General features: G+C 42.1%; 2 protein-coding genes across 2 annotated transcripts; one reads left to right on the plus strand and one right to left on the minus strand.

The window, feature by feature from the left end:
• Positions 1–930: 930 nt before the first annotated feature.
• On the minus strand, positions 931–5,209 carry LOC308163318 (protein YIPF5-like; the record flags this gene model as incomplete). The annotated part of the gene is made up of 5 exons (XM_080537515.1): positions 931–1,093; positions 2,526–2,710; positions 3,118–3,263; positions 3,600–3,745; positions 5,088–5,209. 5 exons carry the CDS (start codon positions 5,207–5,209, stop codon positions 931–933), a joined length of 762 nt encoding a protein of 253 aa, XP_080393641.1.
• Positions 5,210–9,011: 3,802 nt separating this feature from the next.
• On the plus strand, positions 9,012–20,994 carry LOC308163388 (ragulator complex protein LAMTOR3). Its single transcript, XM_080537576.1, has 7 exons — positions 9,012–9,063; positions 9,714–9,764; positions 10,588–10,622; positions 10,954–11,012; positions 14,925–15,058; positions 18,367–18,430; positions 18,550–20,994. The coding sequence occupies exons 2-7, from the start codon at positions 9,756–9,758 to the stop codon at positions 18,621–18,623; spliced, it is 375 nt and encodes a 124-aa protein (XP_080393702.1). The 5' UTR covers positions 9,012–9,063; positions 9,714–9,755; the 3' UTR covers positions 18,624–20,994.
• Positions 20,995–23,577: the final 2,583 nt, after the last annotated feature.

Here is a 23,577-nt window from a genome sequence, read left to right on the forward strand (position 1 = left end):
TCTTGCCACTCTGGTACATGTTAATTGTTGTTGCATTTGTCCACACAACTTTTCCAGAATTCTGCAGGCTCTTTTAGGTCCTTTTTAGCAACCTATAACTCATCTAGTTCTGCTGGATAATATAATAATAATGAATTAATTCAGTATTTTAATGCTCGAGGCAAGGGGTCAGCCATAGACGGTGAACCTGGAGCAATTGGGGGTTCAGTGCCTTGCTCAGGGGCACTTCAACACATGGCCAGCTGTGATTCGAACCGTTACGAGCTGCTGACTTTTGCAATCATTAGGCGTCGGCTCTACCGGCTGAGCTACACGTAGCCGCATTATGCGGATGTCAGACAAACCAGGTCTTCCTCAGCCTGTTGTTCAGTATCAAACTGTTGATGTTGGTACGCCTAACGTTTTGTCAATGTTTTTCCAGATTTCTCATTATAGCTTCCTTGACTTTCCTTGACACCTTTGGTCCTCATGTTGACACCAACAGTAGACTCCCAAGGCGAAGGCAATGTTAGAATCCAGACTAGACATTGACAGCTGTCTTCCTCCTGCACACATGATGCAACAGAACCTGACTTATTAGAAACACCTGTCGGCCAACTGTCCAGATACTTCTGATGCCCTGGAATAAATGGACAATGTATAAAAAGTGTTGTTGTTTTCCAACAATACTTTAAAACGTAAGCAATATTAAAACAGTACTTTAAAACTAAACCATATTTATAGGAATACCCTCAAATAAAAGCTGACAATCTGTACGGTAACCTCATATTCATTGATTTCAATCCAAAATGTTGCTGTGTGGAGCGTAAAGAACAAAACATGATTCGTTGTCGTTGTCGTCAACCAAACAGAAAATACCAGACAAAGTTGCTGATCCGTTATTCCATAAAAACATCAGAAATGCAAATTCAGCCAAGTTTAGTGGGGGGTTCAGAACACTGTGAGCAGAGCAAAGACCCCGTACAGCAGAGCACAGGGGTACGCCACCAGCAGCTGCTGGCCGTCCAGCGCCAGGGTAGAGATGAAGATCTTAGAGGCGGAGAAGCTGCACCAGCCCACCACCAGCAGGGCTAGGACTGTCCCCAGGAACCCTCTGGAGAAACAAGCCACATTAAGATACATCAAATGACCTGTTAGCTAGAAGGAGTTCTTTCTGCCACCATGTTATACAGTCAGCGCCCTGCATAAGAAACGGGACAGAGAAGCATTCTTTCTTCGTTTGGTTCTGTACTCCGACTTTGGATTTGAAATCGTTATTCATATCTGAGACGCAGAAGAAATAAGGTTTTGACATTCAGATTTTTGGGGGGGACTTACTGTTACTGTAGGGAGAAGTCTGGAGACTTACTTTAGGGAGAAGACTGGAGACTTACTGTAGAGAGAAGAAGACTGGAGACTTACTGTTACTGTAGGGAGAAGTCTGGAGACTTACTGTAGGGAGAAGACTGGAGACTTACTGTAGAGAGAAGACTGGAGACTTACTGTAGAGAGAAGACTGGAGACTTACTGTAGGGAGAAGTCTGGAGACTTACTGTAGAGAGAAGACTGGAGACTTACTGTAGGGAGAAGACTGGAGACTTACTGTAGAGAGAAGACTGGAGACTTACTGTAGAGAGAAGACTGGAGACTTACTGTAGGGAGAAGACTGGAGACTTACTGTAGAGAGAAGTCTGGAGACTTACTGTAGAGAGAAGACTGGAGACTTACTGTAGAGAGAAGACTGGAGACTTACTGTAGGGAGAAGACTGGAGACTTACTGTAGGGAGAAGACTGGAGACTTACTGTAGAGAGAAGACTGGAGACTTACTGTAGAGAGAAGTCTGGAGACTTACTGTAGGGAGAAGACTGGAGACTTACTGTAGAGAGAAGACTGGAGACTTACTGTAGAGAGAAGACTGGAGACTTACTGTAGGGAGAAGAAGACTGGAGACTTACTGTAGGGAGAAGAAGACTGGAGACTTACTGTAGAGAGAAGACTGGAGACTTACTGTAGAGAGAAGAAGTCTGGAGACTTACTGTAGAGAGAAGACTGGAGACTTACTGTAGAGAGAAGACTGGAGACTTACTGTAGAGAGAAGAAGACTGGAGACTTACTGTAGGGAGAAGACTGGAGACTTACTGTAGAGAGAAGACTGGAGACTTACTGTAGAGAGAAGACTGGAGACTTACTGTAGAGAGAAGACTGGAGACTTACTGTAGGGAGAAGACTGGAGACTTACTGTAGGGAGAAGACTGGAGACTTACTGTAGAGAGAAGACTGGAGACTTACTGTAGAGAGAAGACTGGAGACTTACTGTAGAGAGAAGACTGGAGACTTACTGTAGAGAGAAGTCTGGAGACTTACTGTAGAGAGAAGACTGGAGACTTACTGTAGAGAGAAGACTGGAGACTTACTGTAGAGAGAAGACTGGAGACTTACTGTAGAGAGGAGAAGACTGGAGACTTACTGTAGAGAGAAGACTGGAGACTTACTGTAGGGAGAAGACTGGAGACTTACTGTAGGGAGAAGAAGACTGGAGACTTACTGTAGAGAGAAGAGGACAGCGAAGGCTGAGAGGGCCACCATGGGCAGCAGGCAGTAGCCCAGCACGCTGGCTATGCAGCCGTAGGACACGGCCTCATCAGAGCTCATCAGGCTCAGCAGTGTGTAGATCCCTATGCAGCCCATGGCACTGATCCCATAGACGAAGCCAAAGTGGGCTTTACCGGCCTAGAGAAAAGAGAAAAGAGTCAAAACATTGAGTTACTCATGTGCTCAGATAACAGTTCTACTGCAATGGCGTGCAGTTATATTCATCTGAGACTTGATTGATTGGGTGACATTTTCCTATTATCTACTATCTTTAAAATAACTCTTATTTGATTTTAACATTCACAGTCGCATGCTGTCATTATTCTGAAGACGTCATGTGAACGGAAAGTGGTGGAGATCGATGTATGCTGTACGCTGGCACAACATTGGCCATTCAGGGCCATTTAGGGAATAATATGGAATTTAGTAATGCAAGAAGGATGCATAGACCTACTTCCACATGTTGGTAGAACATGTGTGGTGGTATGAGGTGTTCATAGGTTTAGAGACAACAGACAGGTCTAGAGGGGTGTCATATTACTCACCATTAGTAACATGGCACCCAAAGCGATACAGAACAGAATGGGTCCTGTTAGGTCCGTCTCGTTCATGATGCTGCCATCTGCTGGTTTGAAAGGGTCCAGCACCGTCAGGGTCTTCTGCCATATGTGGTCAAAGTTTATTCCAAGTTCTACAACAGACGCAGACGAAAGGAAATATACCTTCGCTTCTCGTAATAATATACTGATGCACTTTTGGCTCCAATGTAACCAGTATGGTTCACATACACATAGTATTGTTAACACAATAACACATGCCTCACCCTCGTCTCAACAAATTCCTAATTGAATTGTGAATAAATTACCTAAATATGCTTTTGCTTACACAAAAAGTGTGCTCTTTTCTTTCTATTGAGGTTCAGTTCGATTATTTTTTGCTCAATCACTTGACTTTACCCATGAATCAAACGAATGCAGATGAATGAATGCCACTGTGTCAATGCAGTTGAGGCAGTCTGTGGTTTTACCTTCCAGCAACGGAGGCTCCTCCTCGTTTGAGTCTGTTCCTGCATATGCTGGTGTCCCAGAAGGCGTGGCAGGCTGGAAGACCTGGCCCGTGTACGTCTGGCCCGTAGTAGGGGCGTACACACCAGGCATAGACACATCTGCACCACTGAAACCACAATCACACATCACACTCATCCACGCCTTTTTTTTTTTGAGAGATTGTTTATTAAGGTAAGCCCCTTGAGAAGAATCTTCTCATTTTCGAGGGGGTCCTCACATATAACAATACAAACATAATAGTAACGCATAACAAATAACAATACAAAGTGCCTTCATAACCTCCCGACTCAACTACTGCAACAGCATCCTCTAAGGTTTGCCTAATAACATCCTAAACAAATTCCAATGCGTCCAGAACTCTGCTGCCCGTCTGCTCACCTCCACTCGCCGCCGTGACCACATCACCCCTGTCCTCCAAAACCTACACTGGCTCCCGGACAAATACAGGATCCAATTCAAAATCCTACTCACCACTTACAGCCATCAACAATCTGGCCCCCTCCTACTTTGCCGACTTCGTCCCCCTCCACACCCCCTCCCGTTGCCTCAGGTCTGACGACCAAACCACCCTCAAGACCACCAGGACCAAGCTCCAGACCTGGGGTGATAGGGCCTTTTCAGCCACAGCCCCGTCCCTCTGGAACGCCCTCCCCAACCACATCAGACAGGCCAACACCCTGCCAACATTTAAACAGACCCTCAAAACCCACCTCTTCAAGCTCGCCTTCACCAGTTAACCCTCTCCCCCTCCCCTTCCCATGTGTCCCCAGCACTACCTTAATTAGGCCCCTATACTTTCTTCTATTTACCTTTTGTTTCTTTTTATTATTACTACTCGATCTTTTCAGTTTGTAAAGCGTCTTTGAGTGTCTAGAAAAGCGCTATATAAGTCTAATGTATTATTATTATTATTATTATTATTATTATTACAAGACAATCCGTTATCTTTTTCAAACCACTCAAATGAATCACTTCCAACGCAATGACGATGTATCACTGTTTATAAAGCACATGATTTATAAAACACAAATCAACATATAAACCATTTATAAGTCCTACTGTACATGAAGGGCACCCATCTGTCTTCATCCTTCAGAAAAGCATCATGTGAATGATGTGAAAGATGGACAGATGACCCCCTTCTAATGGCTCTGAATTGAAATCTGACCCCTGACCCCTCAATCTGAACCAGAGTGTTCCTCATCTCTTCCGGATGGACCTATCGCTAAGCCACGCCAACTCGGACAAACAAACAACGCTTCACTGACAGTGACTGAATGACATTCACTGACTTACAATGGCGGGAGTTGGCACATTTTTTATTTCTGATTTACCACAGCAAGTAATAGTGAGTTTTCTGGCTGTAGTGACTTTTCCTGTGATATGATTGGACAATTTCTAGTTTGGGCTTAGCGATATGTCCATTGAAGTGGTTCTAACATTCTTACTCATCCTGCTCCTCTGGGCTGGTTGTGTCGTAGCTGTCGTAGCTGTAGACCGCCTGTCCCTGGTCATCTATGTAATACCCAGACTGGTAGAAGTCCTGGTCAAACTGCTGGAAGTCGCCCATACTATGGAAGGACAAACAGAGCAAGAATCTTCTGGTTATCTACCTAATGTTACTGTAGAGCTAAACATGCTCTCGCACAAACATAAATTGAGATCTGTATTCGGTTGTTAAGTCTGACGTCAAACGTGACGTTTAGCAATTTCCGGGTCCAAACCAGAAATTCTCCGCACCAGAGTACCAGTGTACTAAAGCACCAGAGTACCAGTGTACTAAAGCACCAGAGTACCAGTGTACTAAAGCACCAGAGTACCAGTGTACTAAAGTACCAGAGTACCAGTGTACTAAAGCACCAGAGTACCAGTGTACTAAAGCACCAGAGTACCAGTGTACTACAGCGGTAGAATGACAGTTCAATCGTTTTTTAGACTGGGATCTATTCATACAACAAGGGACACAGCACTTTCCCGTTTTCCCCATATTGTCAGGGTCTTTGAGCGTCGGAAAAGCGATATACAAATATAATGAATTATTATTACTACTGAGGCATTTCGAAGAGAGCGCCTCAGCCAACGTTGGACCCGGAAACACGTCACGACTTAACAACCGAATAAGTTAGATAGAGGCACTCATAGCAACTGGTGACACATATGTCATAATGTCACAATCGAGGTTGTTTTAGAATCAAACTCACTCTGCAGCTGAAAACGTTGGCAATCAAACGTTTCTTAAGATTTCACTCAACCTAAGTCAACATCAGACACAATGAGCTCTCTCTCTCAGAACATAACTGATGTGAAAGTCTGTTTCAACAGTGGCCTAGCAACATGAACAGTTGTGTAAGAGAAATAGCCAACACAAATGATTGTTACATCCACGGTGGACTAATTCCACCTCTTTAAATGAGCACATTCATACACACAGAGCCTAGCTGTGAAGTCCAGATGATATACCTTGTGGCACATGCCTGGGAGAGATCTCTCGTTGTGTTGTCAGTAGGAGCTTCGGCTGAAGAACTTTTGACGCCTGTGTGTGTGTGTGTGTGGGGGGGGGGGGGGTACTATATGTGGGTGTACTATAAATAGTTTTCTATATTTGCACCGGGGTTATGACAAACCCAGAGACTGAGGAGCAGATTGATTCTGCCTTTGTGTAAAAACACGTCTGAATATGAGGACAGACTTGCCAGCAATGCAACCTGTCATGTTATGATTGCATGTTATGTGAAAGTGTGACCTCAGCAAAGCACCGATTTTAAAAATGTGACAATCTGATACATGTTTAAGCACTATAATAACATTTTAGGAAAGGGCTCAACAAGCCCAACACCAACGAAGAGTGACCAGTGAGTTGTTGTTGGATTTCATCACTCAGGACAAAGGCTTACTGCAACATCTTGAAGTGAGTTTGCAACTGAAATGTCTAAGTAAAGTTACATATTTTAAGCGTAATATAAATAATGAAAGTGAAACCTTTTATGTTTGTGTAGTGATTGTACATTTACATTGAGCATCCTCCCAACAAACTATATATTTGCAGCCAATCATTGCAGGACAAGTCATGTCTCTCTGGGCTAAAAAGAAGAACACAGGCGTCATCCTGTTTGATGATGACCAGGTGTTTCACTTCCTGTCAGGAGTGGTAAAAAGAACACAGACAACATTGGCTGATCCGGTGGCATTCGTCATGGATGTGCTTCTGCCAGAGGTGACATTTCACTGACACTTTTTATTTATTTATAGACTACATATTTTATATTATAACATGTCAATTTGAGGGCAGCTACTAGATTGAAATCAAGTGCAATACCGAAACACTGTGAACATTTCAAACCTGCAAACTGCGACACTTTAAATGAATGTGCAATAATACTATGTGCAATATGACAACCCTCGGGTACATAAGGTTCAGAGATAGGAAATGTTAGAATAGGTATAGCATAGCATAGAGTACAGCACAGTGTTTTATTTTGTATAGTATAGTATAGTGGATAGTGTACATTGCCTTTATTTATGTAAACCATCTCTTTTCCCTTCTTGTTTTTAGTTTTTTTCCTAGCACCAGGGGAGCCCCCCCTCCCAAATTTCGTTGTTTGGTACCTGTACTATATCAATGACAATAAAGACCATTCATTCATTCATGTCACACTTTAACTCATGGTCAATATCTCGCGTTGGAGTTCAAGTGCAAACAGCAATGACTTTCGTGACGTTAGAATTATAAGGTTCTATCTCCATTTTTGGTCAGAATGTAGTTTTTTACATAATCTGATCCATTAGGTGTTTATTAATGCCTGTGTGGTGTTATTTTTAAAATGTTGAAATTTTTTAGTTAGTAATTAATAAAATACAAAGGTTCCATCTCACAAAACATAATGGAATGTAAAAACTTTCATGCTCAATATCTCTGAACTTCCCTAAACGGAGATAGAACCTTATCATTCTAAGCTCACGCATTGTTGCATGTTGATTTGTGCTTTTGTACACTGAATGTTGAAATAAATATTCTTGCATTTTAGTTTTTGGGTTTTTTTGGTCTGGTTTTGGGCATTTGTGTTGCAACACACCTGTACATTCTGCACTCTACCCTAGGCCCTTATTTTACTCTAGACAGAAGGGTCGTAACACTTGTTATTAATTCCATTTGGTATACCTCATAAACTTTCTTGCATTTCTGGTGTTTGCATTTCACATATTCTAAATATATGTCTCACTGGATGGAGTTAGTGCTGTTGACTCATCAGAAAGTAAAGACTAATTCACAGAGTGCATGAAGATTCCAGTAAGGGTTTTGAGATGGAGCCCTAGTGCTGTTGACTCATCAGAAATAGAATGTTTTATTTAGCTCATTAGTGGGCCCCTTTACCATCCAGCCCAGCACCTTGCACCCCAGTTCCAGCCCTAGTACAACGCCGCAGATTGCCTGACCCGTGCCTGACTCCACCAAGTCCTTTGCCTGACCCTTCAAACCTGTTTGCACTAATAAAGTCCCACACGGCTGTGTCTCAGGAGGTAGAGGCTGTGTCTCAGGAGGTGGAGGTAGAGGCTGTGTCTCAGGAGGTAGAGGCTGTGTCTCAGGAGGTAGAGGCTATGTCTCAGGAGGTAGAGGCTGTGTCTCAGGAGGTAGAGGCTGTGTCTCAGGAGGTAGAGGCTGTGTCTCAGGAGGTAGAGGCTGTGTCTCAGGAGGTGGAGGCTGTGTCTCAGGAGGTAGAGGCTGTGTCTCAGGAGGTAGAGTCACCGCCTAATGATCACAAGGTTGGCAGCGGTTCGAGCCCCGGCTGGCCACATGTCGAAGTGTCCTTGGGCAAGACACTGAACCCCAAAATTGCTCCCAGTGAGCGGGCCGGCGCCTTGCATGGCAGCTTGCCGCCATTGGTGTGTGAATGTGTGTGTGAATGGGTGAATGAGAGGCCGTTGTAAAGCGCTTTGGAGCAGCTTTGGAGCAGCAAAAAAGGCGCTATATAAGTGTATAAGTGTATAATAAGTGCAGTCCATTTACCATTTATCATTGACATTCCTTTATTATATATAGAATCCCTTAATGGATTATATAGAATCCCTTGCTGGAAACGTGTTTATTTGGTTTGGTTTAAAAACTAAGCATTAAGTGAATAGGACGAAAATGTCATCTGACATTCATTTATCTCTATAGAATCCCTGCATGCATAGAAAGGAAACAGGCCAGATTCATGTGAACATGTCTCACACGGCGCAGCGACGTGATGACGTCACCTAACACACGGAACATAAATAACCCCGTCACGTGACTCCGCCTGGCTGTGTGAACGTCACGTGACTCCGCCTGGCTGTGTGAACGTCACGTGACTCCGCCTGGCTGTGTGAACGTCACGTGACTCCGCCTGGCTGTGTGAAGGAGGACAGCTGCAGCTCTCTCCCCTCTCCGAACGAGACAACAAGGTAATACAGAGATACTCAACTCAATGTGTGCGACCAGATTAATGTATCTGATAAATGTGTTATGGCTTCTGGAGCTTCACAACGTTGACATGATATGCTCTCTTAGCTGGAGTCAGAGCTACGCAGCTAGCCACATTAGCTAGCTAGCTACCTATCTGCTCTGACGAGGGAAACACGAGACCAGAACCTGCAGTACTTAACTACTCCACTAGTACTACTACTATTACTATTACTACTCCACTAGTACTTAACTACTCCACTAGTACTACTCCACTAGTACTTAACTACTCCACTAGTCCTACTCCACTAGTACTTAACTACTCCACTAGTCCTACTCCACTAGTACTTAACTACTCCACTAGTACTTAACTACTCCACTAGTACTACTCCACTAGTACTTAACTACTCCACTAGTACTACTCCACTAGTACTTAACTACTCCACTAGTACTACTCCACTAGTACTTAACTACTCCACTAGTACTACTCCACTAGTACTTAACTACTCCACTAGTACTACTCCACTAGTACTACTCCACGTCCAGCAGAGTTTGTGTTAGACATAACCTGGTCTGTTGGTAGACATAAGGTAGTGTGTTAGACATAAGCTAGTCTGTTGGTAGACATAACCTGGTCTGTTTCCTCCCCTAGTTGTTGACTGTGGAGTAGAAGACGCGGACGTTGGCCACCATCATGGCTGATGTAAGTAGAACAGTCAGTGTTTCTATCCATGGAGTTGATGACTATGACATGTACCTAGTACCTAGCCCTCAGACTGGACCAGGGGAGAGGGATGAGGAGGAGGAGGGGAGAGGGTTGAGGAGGGGAGAGGTTTGAGGAGGAGGAGGGGAGAGGGTTGAGGAGGAGGAGGAGGAGGGGAGAGGGTTGAGGAGGAGGAGGTGAGAGGGTTGAGGAGGAGGAGGAGAGAGGGTTGAGGAGGTGGAGGTGAGAGGGTTGAGGAGGAGGAGGAGAGAGGGTTGAGGAGGTGGAGGTGAGAGGGTTGTGGAGGTGAGAGGGTTGAGGAGGAGGTGAGAGGGTTGAGGAGGAGGAGGAGAGAGGGTTGAGGAGGAGGAGAGAGGGTTGAGGAGGAGGGTTGAGGGTTGAGGAGGAGGAGAGAGGGTTGAGGAGGAGGAGAGGGTTGAGGAGATGGAGGGGAGAGGATTGAGGAGGAGGGTTGAGGAGGAGGAGGGGAGAGGATTGAGGGGGAGGGTTGAGGGGGAGAGGGTTGAGGAGGAGCGGAGGGGGTTGAGGAGGAGGGGAGGGGGTTGGGGAGAGGAGGTGGAGGTGAGAGGGTTGAGGAGGAGGAGGGGAGAGGGTTGAGGAGGGGAGAGGAGGAGGAGGAGGGGAGAGGGTTGAGGAGGAGGGGAGAGGGTTGAGGAGGAGAGGGTTGAGGAGGAGAGGGTTGAGGAGGAGAGGGTTGAGGAGGGGAGGAGAGGGTTGAGGAGGAGAGGGTTGAGGAGGGGAGGAGAGGGTTGAATCACTTGAATCTACTTTGTCAAATCAAATGTTGTTTGTTTTGTTGCAGGACTTGAAGAGGTACCTGTATAAACAGTTACCAAGGTATGGTTGTTTGTCACATGGTTAGGCTATGGGTGGTTGATTGATCCCGTTGGTACTAGTAGCTTGTCAAATGTTTCTGAAATCTATGCTAAACCGCTCTTTATCTCACCTGACAAATAGTACAATAATACAGTAGCTAGGCCTACTGTGTATTGTGTGGTGTGCATTTGGGCTTAGCTATAACTATTATATGTAATGTAATATTTGTGTTTTATTTGTGTTTCCTCCTTGTTATGTAAAGCACTTTGTGACCCTTGGTCTGGGAAAGGTGCTGTATAAATCATTGTACTTACTTACTTACTAATGTGCTGCCTTTCTTCTCCTTACCCAGTGTGGAGGGTCTTCATGCCATCGTGGTGACAGACAGGGATGGAGTCCCAGTTATCAAAGGTAACACATCTGTCTCATAATCAGTGATCAAAGGTAACATCTGTCTCATAATCAGTGATCAAAGGTAACATCTGTCTCATAATCAGTGATCAAAGGTAACATCTGTCTCATAATCAGTGATCAAAGGTAACATCTGTCTCATAATCAGTGATCAAAGGTAACATCTGTCTCATAATCAGTGATCAAAGGTAACATCTGTCTCATAATCAGTGATCAAAGGTAACATCTGTCTCATATTCAGTGATCAAAGGTAACATCTGTCTCATAATCAGTGATCAAAGGTAACATCTGTCTCATAATCAGTGATCAAAGGTAACACATCTGTCTCATAATCAGTGATCAAAGGTAACATCTGTCTCATAATCAGTGATCAAAGGTAACATCTGTCTCATAATCAGTGATCAAAGGTAACATCTGTCTCATAATCAGTTATCAAAGGTAACATCTGTCTCATAATCAGTGATCAAAGGTAACATCTGTCTCATAATCAGTGATCAAAGGTAACACCTGTCTCATAATCAGTGATCAAAGGTAACATCTGTCTCATAATCAGTGATCAAAGGTAACATCTGTCTCATAATCAGTGATCAAAGGTAACATCTGTCTCATAATCAGTGATCAAAGGTAACATCTGTTTCATCATCACATATACAGTATGCCCTTTAGTCGACGCCTTCATCCAAAGCGACTTAAGGGCTCTGCACACAGCGTGCGATTTCTGTTGCGCGTCAACATTCCATAATTTCCATTGTTGTTATGAATGGAATCGAATTTTCGCCGTGCGGGGCCGTGTGCATTGCGATGCGATGTTCTCATAGACTTCCATTCAAACTTCAAAATGGAACGTTGACGCGCAACAGAAATCGCACGCTGTGTGCAGAGCCCTTTACACTGCAATGACATACATGTCAGTATCTATGGGCCCAGTGGCAATCAAACCCACAACCTAAGTGTTGTTAGCCCCGTGCTCTACCACCTGAGCCACCGAGGACCATTATGTTTCCCATATTATGGTGTAGTTGCAAAAGTTAAAGCCAGTCTGCAGCATTTCCAGTCATTTTAAATAAGGAAATGAAATTGAGGTTAGTCAAATTAAATACTATATGGCTTCATCTTTGTTCATACATACCATGTTCTTTTTTCCATTTTTTTCCACTTATTTTTTTTTCCCTTAGAATGATAATAATATATCATATTATACTGTAGAATGATCATAGAATGATCAAAACGATCAAAAAAATTAAATAATTAAGTGATTAAAAAAAAGAAAAAAAGAACATACCGTATTTTCCGCACTATAAGGCGCACTTAAAAGCCTTTAATTTTCAAAAAAACCGACAGTGCGCCTTATAACCCGGAGCGCCTTATATATGGATCAATTGGTTAATTTGTTGATCCATACTGGTTGTACACGGCGCTCAAGGCACTCTGTCAAAATGTTTCAGTACGACTGGTAAACTACAAAGCCGCACCGCTTGCAGCATTACGGTAATCAGTAAACACCGGTATACTGTGCTTACTCACAGTCCCACACCACAAGACCCCAAGTAAAGAAGACTAAACAGAGTTTCCGAGGGAACAAAGTGAGATTCTTGGTGCTTTCAACTTGAAGTTTTAAAGTACCCACTCGATATAATAAACAACAGTTTAACGATCACTAAACACTTATCATTTGTGTATTGGATTCATTATTCTCGTTTGCCGGAGGCTACCGGTAAGGGAGGGTTGACTTGTAAACATAGTTTCGTTTTAGCGCGTGTTCAAAAGCAAGAACTGTGTGTTCATCTAGTTGTGTAGTTATGTGTTTTTAGCATGTCGATGTTCTCCCAGTATGTTGTCATGTTATTAAAATACAGTTTAGACCTTCGTAGCGATGTGTTTTGTTAGCTGTTAGCCGCTAGCAGCGTTTGTTGTGGTTTGGTCAGAGTCACTTTTCTCCCATTCAGTGTTTGAGGTGAACCAACATTCAAATACGCCTGTCGTGTTCAATCTTTCTCTGATTTGAATGTATGACACATCATTTGAAAGCTTACAATCTGTAGTTTAAGCATGTGTAAAAACTGAAAAAGTACGTTGCACATTTCACCAGGAGCTGTCACATATTGGTTGTTGGTTATAATTGTATAGCCTATTGGTTGTTTTCTGGTGTTGTTTTGCTCTGTTTGTAGTCTACTTGATGTATTTTTATCAGCTGTTAAATCACCACAGCGGTTAATCCACTAATAGAGATAATAGCAGATTGAAAATGCTTGTAGCTAACTACTCTATATCTCGTGGTTGCAGCTATTGCGAATTGCTATTCACGCGAGTCAGCTGTGAATCACCGCAGGTCCTTGACGCTTGTTGCAAAAATGGATGACGAACGGCTGATACTTGAGGTGGAAAAATATATATTTTTGACAGTGGAGCAGGTAGAACGTTGACGGTGACAACGCTCAGGTGGAGCTTGGACAACGGGAAGTTGACACAACACCGATGGAGAGGTGACGCAACGCAGTAGGTGGAGCTTGGGCGTAACGCAACCCCAGTCAAACGTTTGACTGCAGTATCTATTCTATGCGCCTTATAATCCGGTGCGCCTTATAATCCGGTGCGCCCTGTATATGAAAACAGTTCTAAAATAGGCCATTCATTGAAGGTGCGCCTTATAATCCGGTGCGCCTTATAGTGCGGAAAATACGGTAGATTCAGATTCAGATTCATTTATTTATTCAAGGGACAGTGCATATTAATAAAACAAAAATAAATTGTAAATACGCCAGAGTTAGCCCGAAAGCTAGTTTTCATCCGCAGTCCCTATGCCATGATGTTGTATACGGCTCCCTGGAGGAAAAAAGTACATTTAAAAGATAAAATATAGGTAAACCTAGGCACAAAAAAGTAGACAGGACAAGCATTTAGCTTAAGGGCATAACATAGGGGGTTAAAAGAGCATACATTAATCATAGGCGGTTAAAAGGAGGGTACATATTCGGTAAGCAGACTAAAAGCAAGCAACATATACGCACGGTAAGCAGGTAAGACATGTTAGGCGGTACACAGACAGGCGGTACACATGACATACAGGTATAGGACAGGACATTTCAATGTTGACAGGTGTGTGTGTTGATCATCCACTGTTTTAGGTGCTTTCTAAATGATTTAAAGGTGCCTAATTCTTTAAGGTGCCCTGGAATCAGGTTCCATTCACGTGCCCCTCTAACTGACCAGGCAGACTGACTAAAGGCACTCCTCCTAAATGGGATGGTGCAGTCCCCTCTGGTGACACCCCTTGTGGTGCGTGCTGTACTTCCTGGTCGTGAGATTAAGGTGTTAAGTGGTGGTGGGGCTAAATTATGGATAGTTTTATAGACAAGGCAGAGGTTTGTGTAGGTTTTCAGATTGTCCCAGCTTAGAATGTTGTGTTTCTTCAGTATTGTGCAGTGGTGAAAGTGTCTTGGCTTCTTGTCTCGTGTTTTGATTGTTTGTTTGTATAGTGACTCGAGTGCTTTGCAGGTTGTGGGATTCTGTTTTTTTCAATTCATTTTTTTTTTCCTGAGAATGATAATAATATATCATATTATACTATAGAATGATCATAGAATGATAAAAAAAAAATAATCTTAAACACCACAGGTGTCCTACATCATAGACAAGTACTAGTTGCATGTGACAAGGTTATCTTAGATACAAGGGATGGAAATTAGTCTTCCATATCACCAGTTTACATAAAGTCATCGACATCGTTAAAGCGTTTGCTCCGTTGTTTAAATCTTGCTTGGTGGCTCGCCCTTTGATATTTTTAACAGTGTGAAAAATGTTCTATAGAAGAAAATAAAAGTGTAAAATCCCCTGTGATAACCTTTTTTCAAATCCATGTCTGAACTATCACAGATATGTTGTGCACAGTGTGACTGGTTTGTCCCCTTTTAGTTGCCAATGACAACGCGCCTGAGTACGCCCTGCGGCCAGGCTTCCTGTCCACCTTCGCCATGGCCACCGACCAGGGCAGCAAGCTGGGCATCTCCAAGAACAAGAGCATCATCTGCTACTACAACACATACCAGGTACCATAGCATCATCTGCTACTACAACACATACCAGGTACCATAGCATCATCTGCTACTACAACACATACCAGGTACCATAGCATCATCTGCTACTACAACACATACCAGTCTGCTATAACACATACCAGATACCTGCAGTCTACTACAACACATACCAGATACCTTCAGTCTGCTACAACACATACCAGGTACCTGTAGTCTGCTAGAACACATACCAGATACCTGCAGTCTGCTACAACACATACCAGATACCTGCAGTCTGCTAGAACACATACCAGATACCTTCAGTCTGCTACAACACATACCAGATACCTGCAGTCTGCTACAACACATACCAGTCTGCTAGAACACATACCAGATACCTTCAGTCTGCTAGAACACATACCAGATACCTTCAGTCTGCTAGGACACATACCAGATACCTGCAGTCTGCTACAACACATACCAGTCTGCTAGAACACATACCAGATACCTTCAGTCTGCTAGAACACATACCAGATACCTGCAGTCTGCTACAACACATACCAGTCTGCTAGAACACATACCAGATACCTGCAGTCTGCTACAACACATACCAGATACCTGCAGTCTGCTAGAACACATACCAGATACCTGCAGTCTGCTAGAACACATACCAGATACCTTCAGTCTGCTACAACACATACCAGATACCTGCAGTCTGCTAGAACACATACCAGATACCTTCAGTCTACTAGAACACATACCAGATACCTTCAGTCTGCTACAACACATACCAGATACCTGCAGTCTGCTAGAACACATACCAGATACCTGCTGTCTGCTACAACACATACCAGATACCTGCAGTCTGCTAGAACACATACCAGATACCTTCAGTCTGCTAGAACACATACCAGATACCTGTAGTCTGCTAGAACACATACCAGATACCTTCAGTCTGCTAGAATACATACCAGATACCTGCAGTCTGCTAGAACACATACCAGATACCTTCAGTCTGCTAGAACACATACCAGATACCTGTAGTCTGCTAGAACACATACCAGATACCTGCAGTCTGCTACAACACATACCAGATACCTTCAGTCTGCTACAACACATACCAGATACCTGCAGTCTGCCTAGAATACATACCAGATACCTGCAGTCTGCTAGAACACATACCAGATACCTTCAGTCTGCTAGAACACATACCAGATACCTGCAGTCTGCTAGAACACATACCAGATACCTTCAGTCTATAACTGCCAGATTTCTGCAGTTGCTACATCATTACAGCTGCATTTACACTGCAGGACGGAATGCCTAGCTTCCATTTTTTTGCCTGTCCCAAAAAAATGTTTATTATAGTATACTATGTTCTTTTTTCCATTTTTCGTACATAGTTCATTACGAACTCCCAGATCTTCTGGCTCTACGTCTAGGGGGTGTAGGGGGGAGCTGTAACATAAAGGGTGTAATGTAATGTTGCCACTTGTGGTGTAAGGAAAAACTAATAAAAGGCACAACACAAGATAACTAAAGTGCAATGATTTAATACGAAAATAGTGGTGAGGTACAAAAACACAAGCCATAAGACAACAGGTGGACACATGTGGACGTAACAATAGTATACTAGGTTATTAAAAAAAAAAAAAAAAAAAAAAAGAATGATAGAATGATCATAAATGTATAAAAATTATAAACAATTATAAAGTTTTTTTTTTTTTTTTTAAAGAACATAGTATACTTCACTTTATACATTTTTTCCTTAGAATGATAATAATATATCATATTATACTATAGAATCATAGATCATAGAATGATAAAAATGATATAAAAAAATGTAACGCCTGCTTACATACATACTACTTTTTAAAATGACCCATATCTGACACCTGTCTTACATATGACCCATATCTGACACCTGTCTTACATATGACCCATATCTGACACCTGTCTTACATATGACCCATATCTGACACCTGTCTTACATATGACCCATATCTGACACCTGTCTGACATATGACCCATATCTGACACCTGTCTTACATATGACCCATATCTGACACCTGTCTGACATATGACCCATATCTGACACCTGTCTGACATATGACCCATATCTGACACCTGTCTTACATATGACCCATATCTGACACCTGTCTGACATATGTGACACAGCCCAATGAAAAGGGCTACCTGTAGGCGAAATCATTTTTCTGTTTTTTACATGTGCTTAAACTACAGATTGTAAGCTTTCAAATGATGCATCATACATTGAAATCGGAAACAAATTGAAGACGACATGAGTATTTGAAAGTTGCTACACCGGAAATCACTAAGCACAGAAAATCCCCATCAAAGATAATGAATCCCCATCAAACAACAAGAAACGAAGTCATTGTGTTATAGATTACACTTATTTAATGAACGTAAAACTGTTCGGAAAAATAACGAGTGGGTACTTCACATCTTCGAGTTGAATGTTAGCTAAAAAACGAAAATTTGAAGAAGAAAAAAAAAAACTTTAAAGACGAATTTGACGTCTTTCTCATTTCCGAGAGGTGTCCAGAAACACCAGGAGCAGTCACATATGACCCATATCTGACACCTGTCTTACATATGACCCACATCTGACACCTGTCCTACATATAACCCATATCTGACACCTGTCTTACATATGACCCATATCTGACACCTGTCTGACATGACCCATATCTGACACCTGTCTTACATATGACCCATATCTGACACCTGTCTTACATATGACCCATATCTGACACCTGTCTTACATATGACCCATATCTGACACCTGTGCTACATATGACCCATATCTGACACCTGTCTTACATATGACCCATATCTGACACCTGTCTTACATATGACCCATATCTGACACCTGTCTTACATATGACCCATATCTGACACCTGTCCTACATATAACCCATATCTGACACCTGTCTTACATATGACCCATATCTGACACCTGTCTGACATATGACCCATATCTGACACCTGTCTGACATATGACCCATATCTGACACCTGTGCTACATATGACCCATATCTGACACCTGTGCTGACATTTGTTTACTTGCGAAACACTTGAAACAACCCGCATGCATACATGACAGTTTGGTTACCGGAAACTAAAGTAAAGAGACAGCCGGCACTTGCAATGGACGCAAACGAGACAGAAATTATAATCCAAACCATTGCTCTGAATTTCATATTTTTTGATTGATTCCAAATAAGCTAAATGTGCCCAGATAATGGATGATGGTAGTTAAAGCTGACCAGTCTCGTTGTTCACTGATCATCTTGTCTTGTCTCCTTCCCCGCCAGATTGTGCAGTTCAACCGGTTGCCGTTGGTTATTAGTTTCATTGCCAGCAGTAGTGCAAACACAGGTGAGGTGAAGACCAACCACACTCACACGCTCATCAACAACAGACCATGTCACCTCCCAGGGGGGAGGGCGGTGGGGAGGACGGTGGGTGATGTGATGCTGCTGTCCTGTGGTACGCAGGTCTGATCATCGGTCTGGAGAAGGAGCTGGTGCCGCTGATCGAGGAGCTGAGGCAGGTGGTGGAAGTTGCCTGAAAGTGTGTCACCATGGCAACCATGGGAATGTTCTGCGGGAGAATCACCAGACTGGACGAGGTCATTGAGATTGAGATTGTTTATTTGAGGTAAGCCCCTTGAGAAGAATCTTCTCATTTTCGAGGGGGTCCTCACATGACGATACAAACATAATCGTAACACATAACAAATAACAATACAAAGCACCTACACACACACACACTCACACACACAGCCCGTCATCACTCCACAACCCACCACTACAACCCAACCGCAATATATACAAGCAACAGTCAGATACAGTGGGGAGAACAAGTATTTGATACACTGCTGATTTTGCACGTTTTCCCACTTAGAAAGAATGTAGAGGTCTGTAATTTTTATCATAGGTACACTTCAACTGTGAGAGACAGAATCTATTTTTTTTTTCTCCAGAAAATCAAATTGTATGATTTTAAAGTAATTAATTTACATTTTATTGCATGAAATAAGTATTTGATACATCAGAAAAACAGAACTTCATATTTGGTAAAGAAACCTTTGTTTGCAATTACAGAGATCAGACGTTTCCTGTAGTTCTTGACCAGGTTTGCACACACTGCAGCAGGGATTTGGGCCCACTCCTCCATACAGATCTTCTCCAGATCCTTCAGGTTTCGGGGCTGTCGCTGGGCAACACAGACTTTCAGCTCCCTCCAAAGATTTTCTATTGGGTTCAGGTCTGGAGACTGGCTAGGCCACTCCAGGACCTTGAGATGCTTCTTACGGAGCCACTCCTTAGTTGCCCTGGCTGTGTGTTTCGGGTCGTTGTCATGCTGGAAGACCCAGCCACGACCCATCTTCAATGCTCTTACTGAGGGAAGGAGGTTATTGGCCAAGATCTCGCGATACTTGGCCCCATCCATCCTTCCCTCAATACGGTGCATTCGTCCTGTCCCCTTTGCAGAAAAGCATCCCCAAAGAATGATGTTTCCACCTCCATGCTTCACGGTTGGGATGGTGTTCTTGGGGTTGTACTCATCCTTCTTCTTCCTCCAAACACGGCGAGTGGAGTTTATGCCAAAAAGCTCTATTTTGGTCTCATCAGACCACATGACCTTCTCCCATTCCTCCTCTGGATCATCCAGATGATCATTGGCAAACCTCAGACGGGCCTGGACATGCGCTGGCTTGAGCAGGGGGACCTTGCGTGCGCTACAGGATTTTAATCCCTGACGGCGTAGTGTGTTACTGATAGTTTTCTTTGAGACTGTGGTCCCAGCTCTCTTCAGGTCATTGACCAGGTCCTGCCGTGTAGTTCTGGGCTGATCCCTCACCTTTCTTATGATCATTGATGCCCCACGAGGTGAGATCTTGCATGGAGCCCCAGACCGAGGGAGATTGACAGTCATCTTAAATTTCTTCCATTTTCTAATAATTGCGCCAACAGTTGTTGCCTTCTCACCAAGCTGCTTCCCTATTGTCCTGTAGCCCATCCCAGCCTTGTGCAGGTCTACAATTTTGTCCCTGATGTCCTTAGAAAGCTCTTTGGTCTTGCCCATTGTGGAGAGGTTGGGGTCTGATTGATTGAGTGTGTGGAGAGGTGTCTTTTATAAAGGTAACGAGTTCAAACAGGTGCAGTTAATACAGGTAATGAGTGGAGAATAGGAGGGCTTCTTAAAGAAAAACTAACAGGTCTGTGAGAGCCGGAATTATTACTGGTTGTAGGTGATCAAATACTTATTTCATACAATAAAATGCAAATTAATTATTTAAAAGTCATACAATGTGATTTTCTGGATTTTTGTTTTAGATTCCGTCTCTCACAGTTGAAGTGTACCTATGATAAAAATTACAGACCTCTACATTCTTTCTAAGTGGGAAAACTTGCAAAATCAGCAGTGTATCAAATACTTAATACAAATACCCACTGTACATACATAATATAATTATCCGAAGACATCAGCAAGTAATCGAAATTGGCAACAACAGAAAGCACATTTAAGGAAAATACAGATACGAACAACCTGAAAACTAGCCGGTCCAAACCCCCCACATAATTAATAGCATAAGCAGGGCTTTTTTAAATAGGAAAGTAAAGATGATTTAAAGGATTGAAAGGATGTGATGGACCTTAAAGGGGAAGGGAGATTGTTGCAGTCACTAGGGGCCTTGTAGGCAAATGAATTACGACCTAATTTTTTGAATGAATAAGGATATTGCTGAAATGATGCCTGAGTTGTGTTCATGTCTCTCTCTCTCACACATACACACACAAACCCTCTGCTGAGACACAGAAACATGTTGTCTGAAGGTGTCATGATGCTGTATTGTCTGTTTCCTTTATTTTCTAATCATTGAATGTAACCACTTTCTTGCTTGTGTTTTTGTAATTAATAAATTGCGTGACTCATTTCTGTACCTTGTTTATTTATTAAAAGAAGTCTGTATTTTACGACAGAAAACATACACTAGTACATCATTTGGTGAAGCTGGTATTATAATAACAAAACAATAGTTACCTCACAAGTCAGATCTCACATTTCACCAGTTTAGCAATAGGCTTTACATTACTGTCCTCTGACAGAGTCAAGGTGTCTCATTACTGTCCTTTTTCACGTGATTTTTTTAATATCATTTTTATCATTCAATAGTATAATATGATATATTATCATTCTAAATATATAATAAATAAATAAAGTGATTTTCTTTTTTTTAAAAGAACATAGTATACTATGTGTGTTTTTTTCTTTTCACTTCATTCTTTTTTTTGAATTATCATTCTATGATCATTCTAACATTCTATAGTATAATATGATATATTATTATAATTCTAAGGAAAAAATAAATTAAGTGATTAGAAAAATAATAAAAGAACATATATACTATGTTTGTTTTTTTAAATGTTTTTTTCACTATTTTTTAAATATAATTTTGATCATTCTATAGTATAATATGATATTTTATTATCATTCTAAGTAAAAGAATAATTAAAGTTTATTTTTATTTTTTATGTGTTATCTTTTTTTCATTTTTATTTTTTTTTGAATTCTTATCATTCTATGATCATTCTATCATTCTATAGTATAATATGATATATTATTATATTAATAATTACACTACATTCTAAGGAAGAAATTAATAAATAAAGTGATTTTAAAAAGATGAAAAAAAAGAACATAGTATACTATCATTTTCCCCCACTTTGTTACGACCCCATATGTTTAATTAATAGTAGGCTGCAATTAACACGTTGATATAATTGAGCCAGTGTCTAAAGATCGCAAGGAATGATCGGCGGTTCAAACCCCAGCTGGCCACATGTCAAAGTGTCCTTTGGCAAGACACTGAACCCCTAATTGCTCCCAATGAGCAGGCCGGCGCCTTGCATGGTAGCTTGCTGCCATTGGTGTGTGAATGGGTGAATGAGAGGCCATTATAAAGCGCTTTGGAATAAGGCGCTATATAAGTCAGTCCATTTACCATTTTATGACTGCAAAATAAACCATTACTGTGCATTGCTAGAATCCAAACCTGTCTGTTACAGGTATTTGAGATTTGGCTACTTGACAGGCTAACAATCTAACATCCTTCTCAGTACAAAAGCATGCTGTAGTTGTGTTCTGCAGGCAGCAATGATAACTAGGCCTTTCCCTCTGCAGCCTGAGACTGTCTGCACTGCTTTGTTCAACTCTAACAGGGTGAGGGGTTGGTGTTGCTTTAACAGGTGTTGACGTATCAGCAGGACTGCGTTCTGTTCCTATAGGTAGAGTGACCACTGGTGAGGTGAGTATGGGTGCAGGTGTAAACACATCGACCTCCTTCACATTACCTATCGGTTCAGACATTACAGTAGTAGGCTGACGTAGCACAACTAACTCTTGCTCCAGATCATTCAGTTGTAGTAACAGTGCAAACCCCTGATCCTCTAACCCCAACACTGGTTCGCTATGGAGGTAAGTACAAATATAATCAAAACAATTCTCCTCATCACCCTCCTTAATATTAGCATACTCATCAGATTGTGGGATATTTTGGACGACTTTGAAGATCTCTTCCCCAGTCAGCTGGTGGAGTCCCTTCTTTATTAGATGGAAATATTGGTTGTGCAAATATTTTGTCTTAGCCTATTGGTGAAATTAGGGTTTGAAGTAAAGGCATCAACACAGAGTTACAGTAGTAAGACAGTAAGTAGCCTAATGGGGCCCAAATTCGTCTTATCTTTGGTCACAGAAGGTGATCACACCAAGAGAGAAGCCCTCCCTGTGCGCGCCGGGAAACATGTTTACTGTACACTTCTTTAATATTGATGTTACTGCCCAGAGTCAAAGACACCTTTTATTGAGAATTGCTCCTAGCTATATCTGATGCTCTCAAACTATCTACCGTTATACTGTACATATCTCTGTGATGTTCATCGTCCCTTTCTTTGAGGGTGAAAGCAACATTGGCAGTCATGGGCCTTAAAATAGCTAGCAGGTGAGTTTGAGTTGCTGGCAGATTATCTTAAATTGTTGCCTGTAGTTAGGGGGTGAAACATGAAAAACAAGTAGGTTAAGGTAAAGATTAAGATTAAGTTACGATAAGGGTGAAGATTAGGATAGCTAGATTAGTCTAGCTAGATTAGCTGAGGGAACAATGGTCTGAACATAGACATGATCCCCATGCTTACGACAATACATTATCTCAAATGTCAGCTTAATTGTAAAGTTTAAAGGAATAATTCACCCACATTGCAACATTGGTTAGATAGTCCTTAACTGTGACAGTAGTCTATGGGACAGGAATGGCTAGAATACAACTATGTTTGAATAGCCACTGCTAACGAAAATACAATTGATGTGATGTTCAAAAGTGCATTGCCAAATAAACTCAGATAAACTATCTGACTTGGCCACACACTCTGTCTACATCCCCCTATCAATTCCCCCAATTAATTTGTTGTTTAAGTAGTGGCTATTAAAACATATCTGAACCATGGATTACATGTACAATG

Source organism: Nansenia antarctica (assembly GCF_963989245.1).
Source record: "Nansenia antarctica genome assembly, chromosome: 8".
NCBI classification, from domain to species: Eukaryota; Metazoa; Chordata; class Actinopteri; order Argentiniformes; family Microstomatidae; genus Nansenia; species Nansenia antarctica.

What these genes read in the sequence shown, in the direction of transcription:
- LOC308163388 (XM_080537576.1), top strand. An exon ending in GCTACTACAACACATACCAG is followed by an intron (nt 15,059 to 18,366) that starts GTACCATAGCAT and finishes CTTCCCCGCCAG; the next exon opens with ATTGTGCAGTTCAACCGGTT. An exon ending in CAGCAGTAGTGCAAACACAG is followed by an intron (nt 18,431 to 18,549) that starts GTGAGGTGAAGA and finishes TGTGGTACGCAG; the next exon opens with GTCTGATCATCGGTCTGGAG.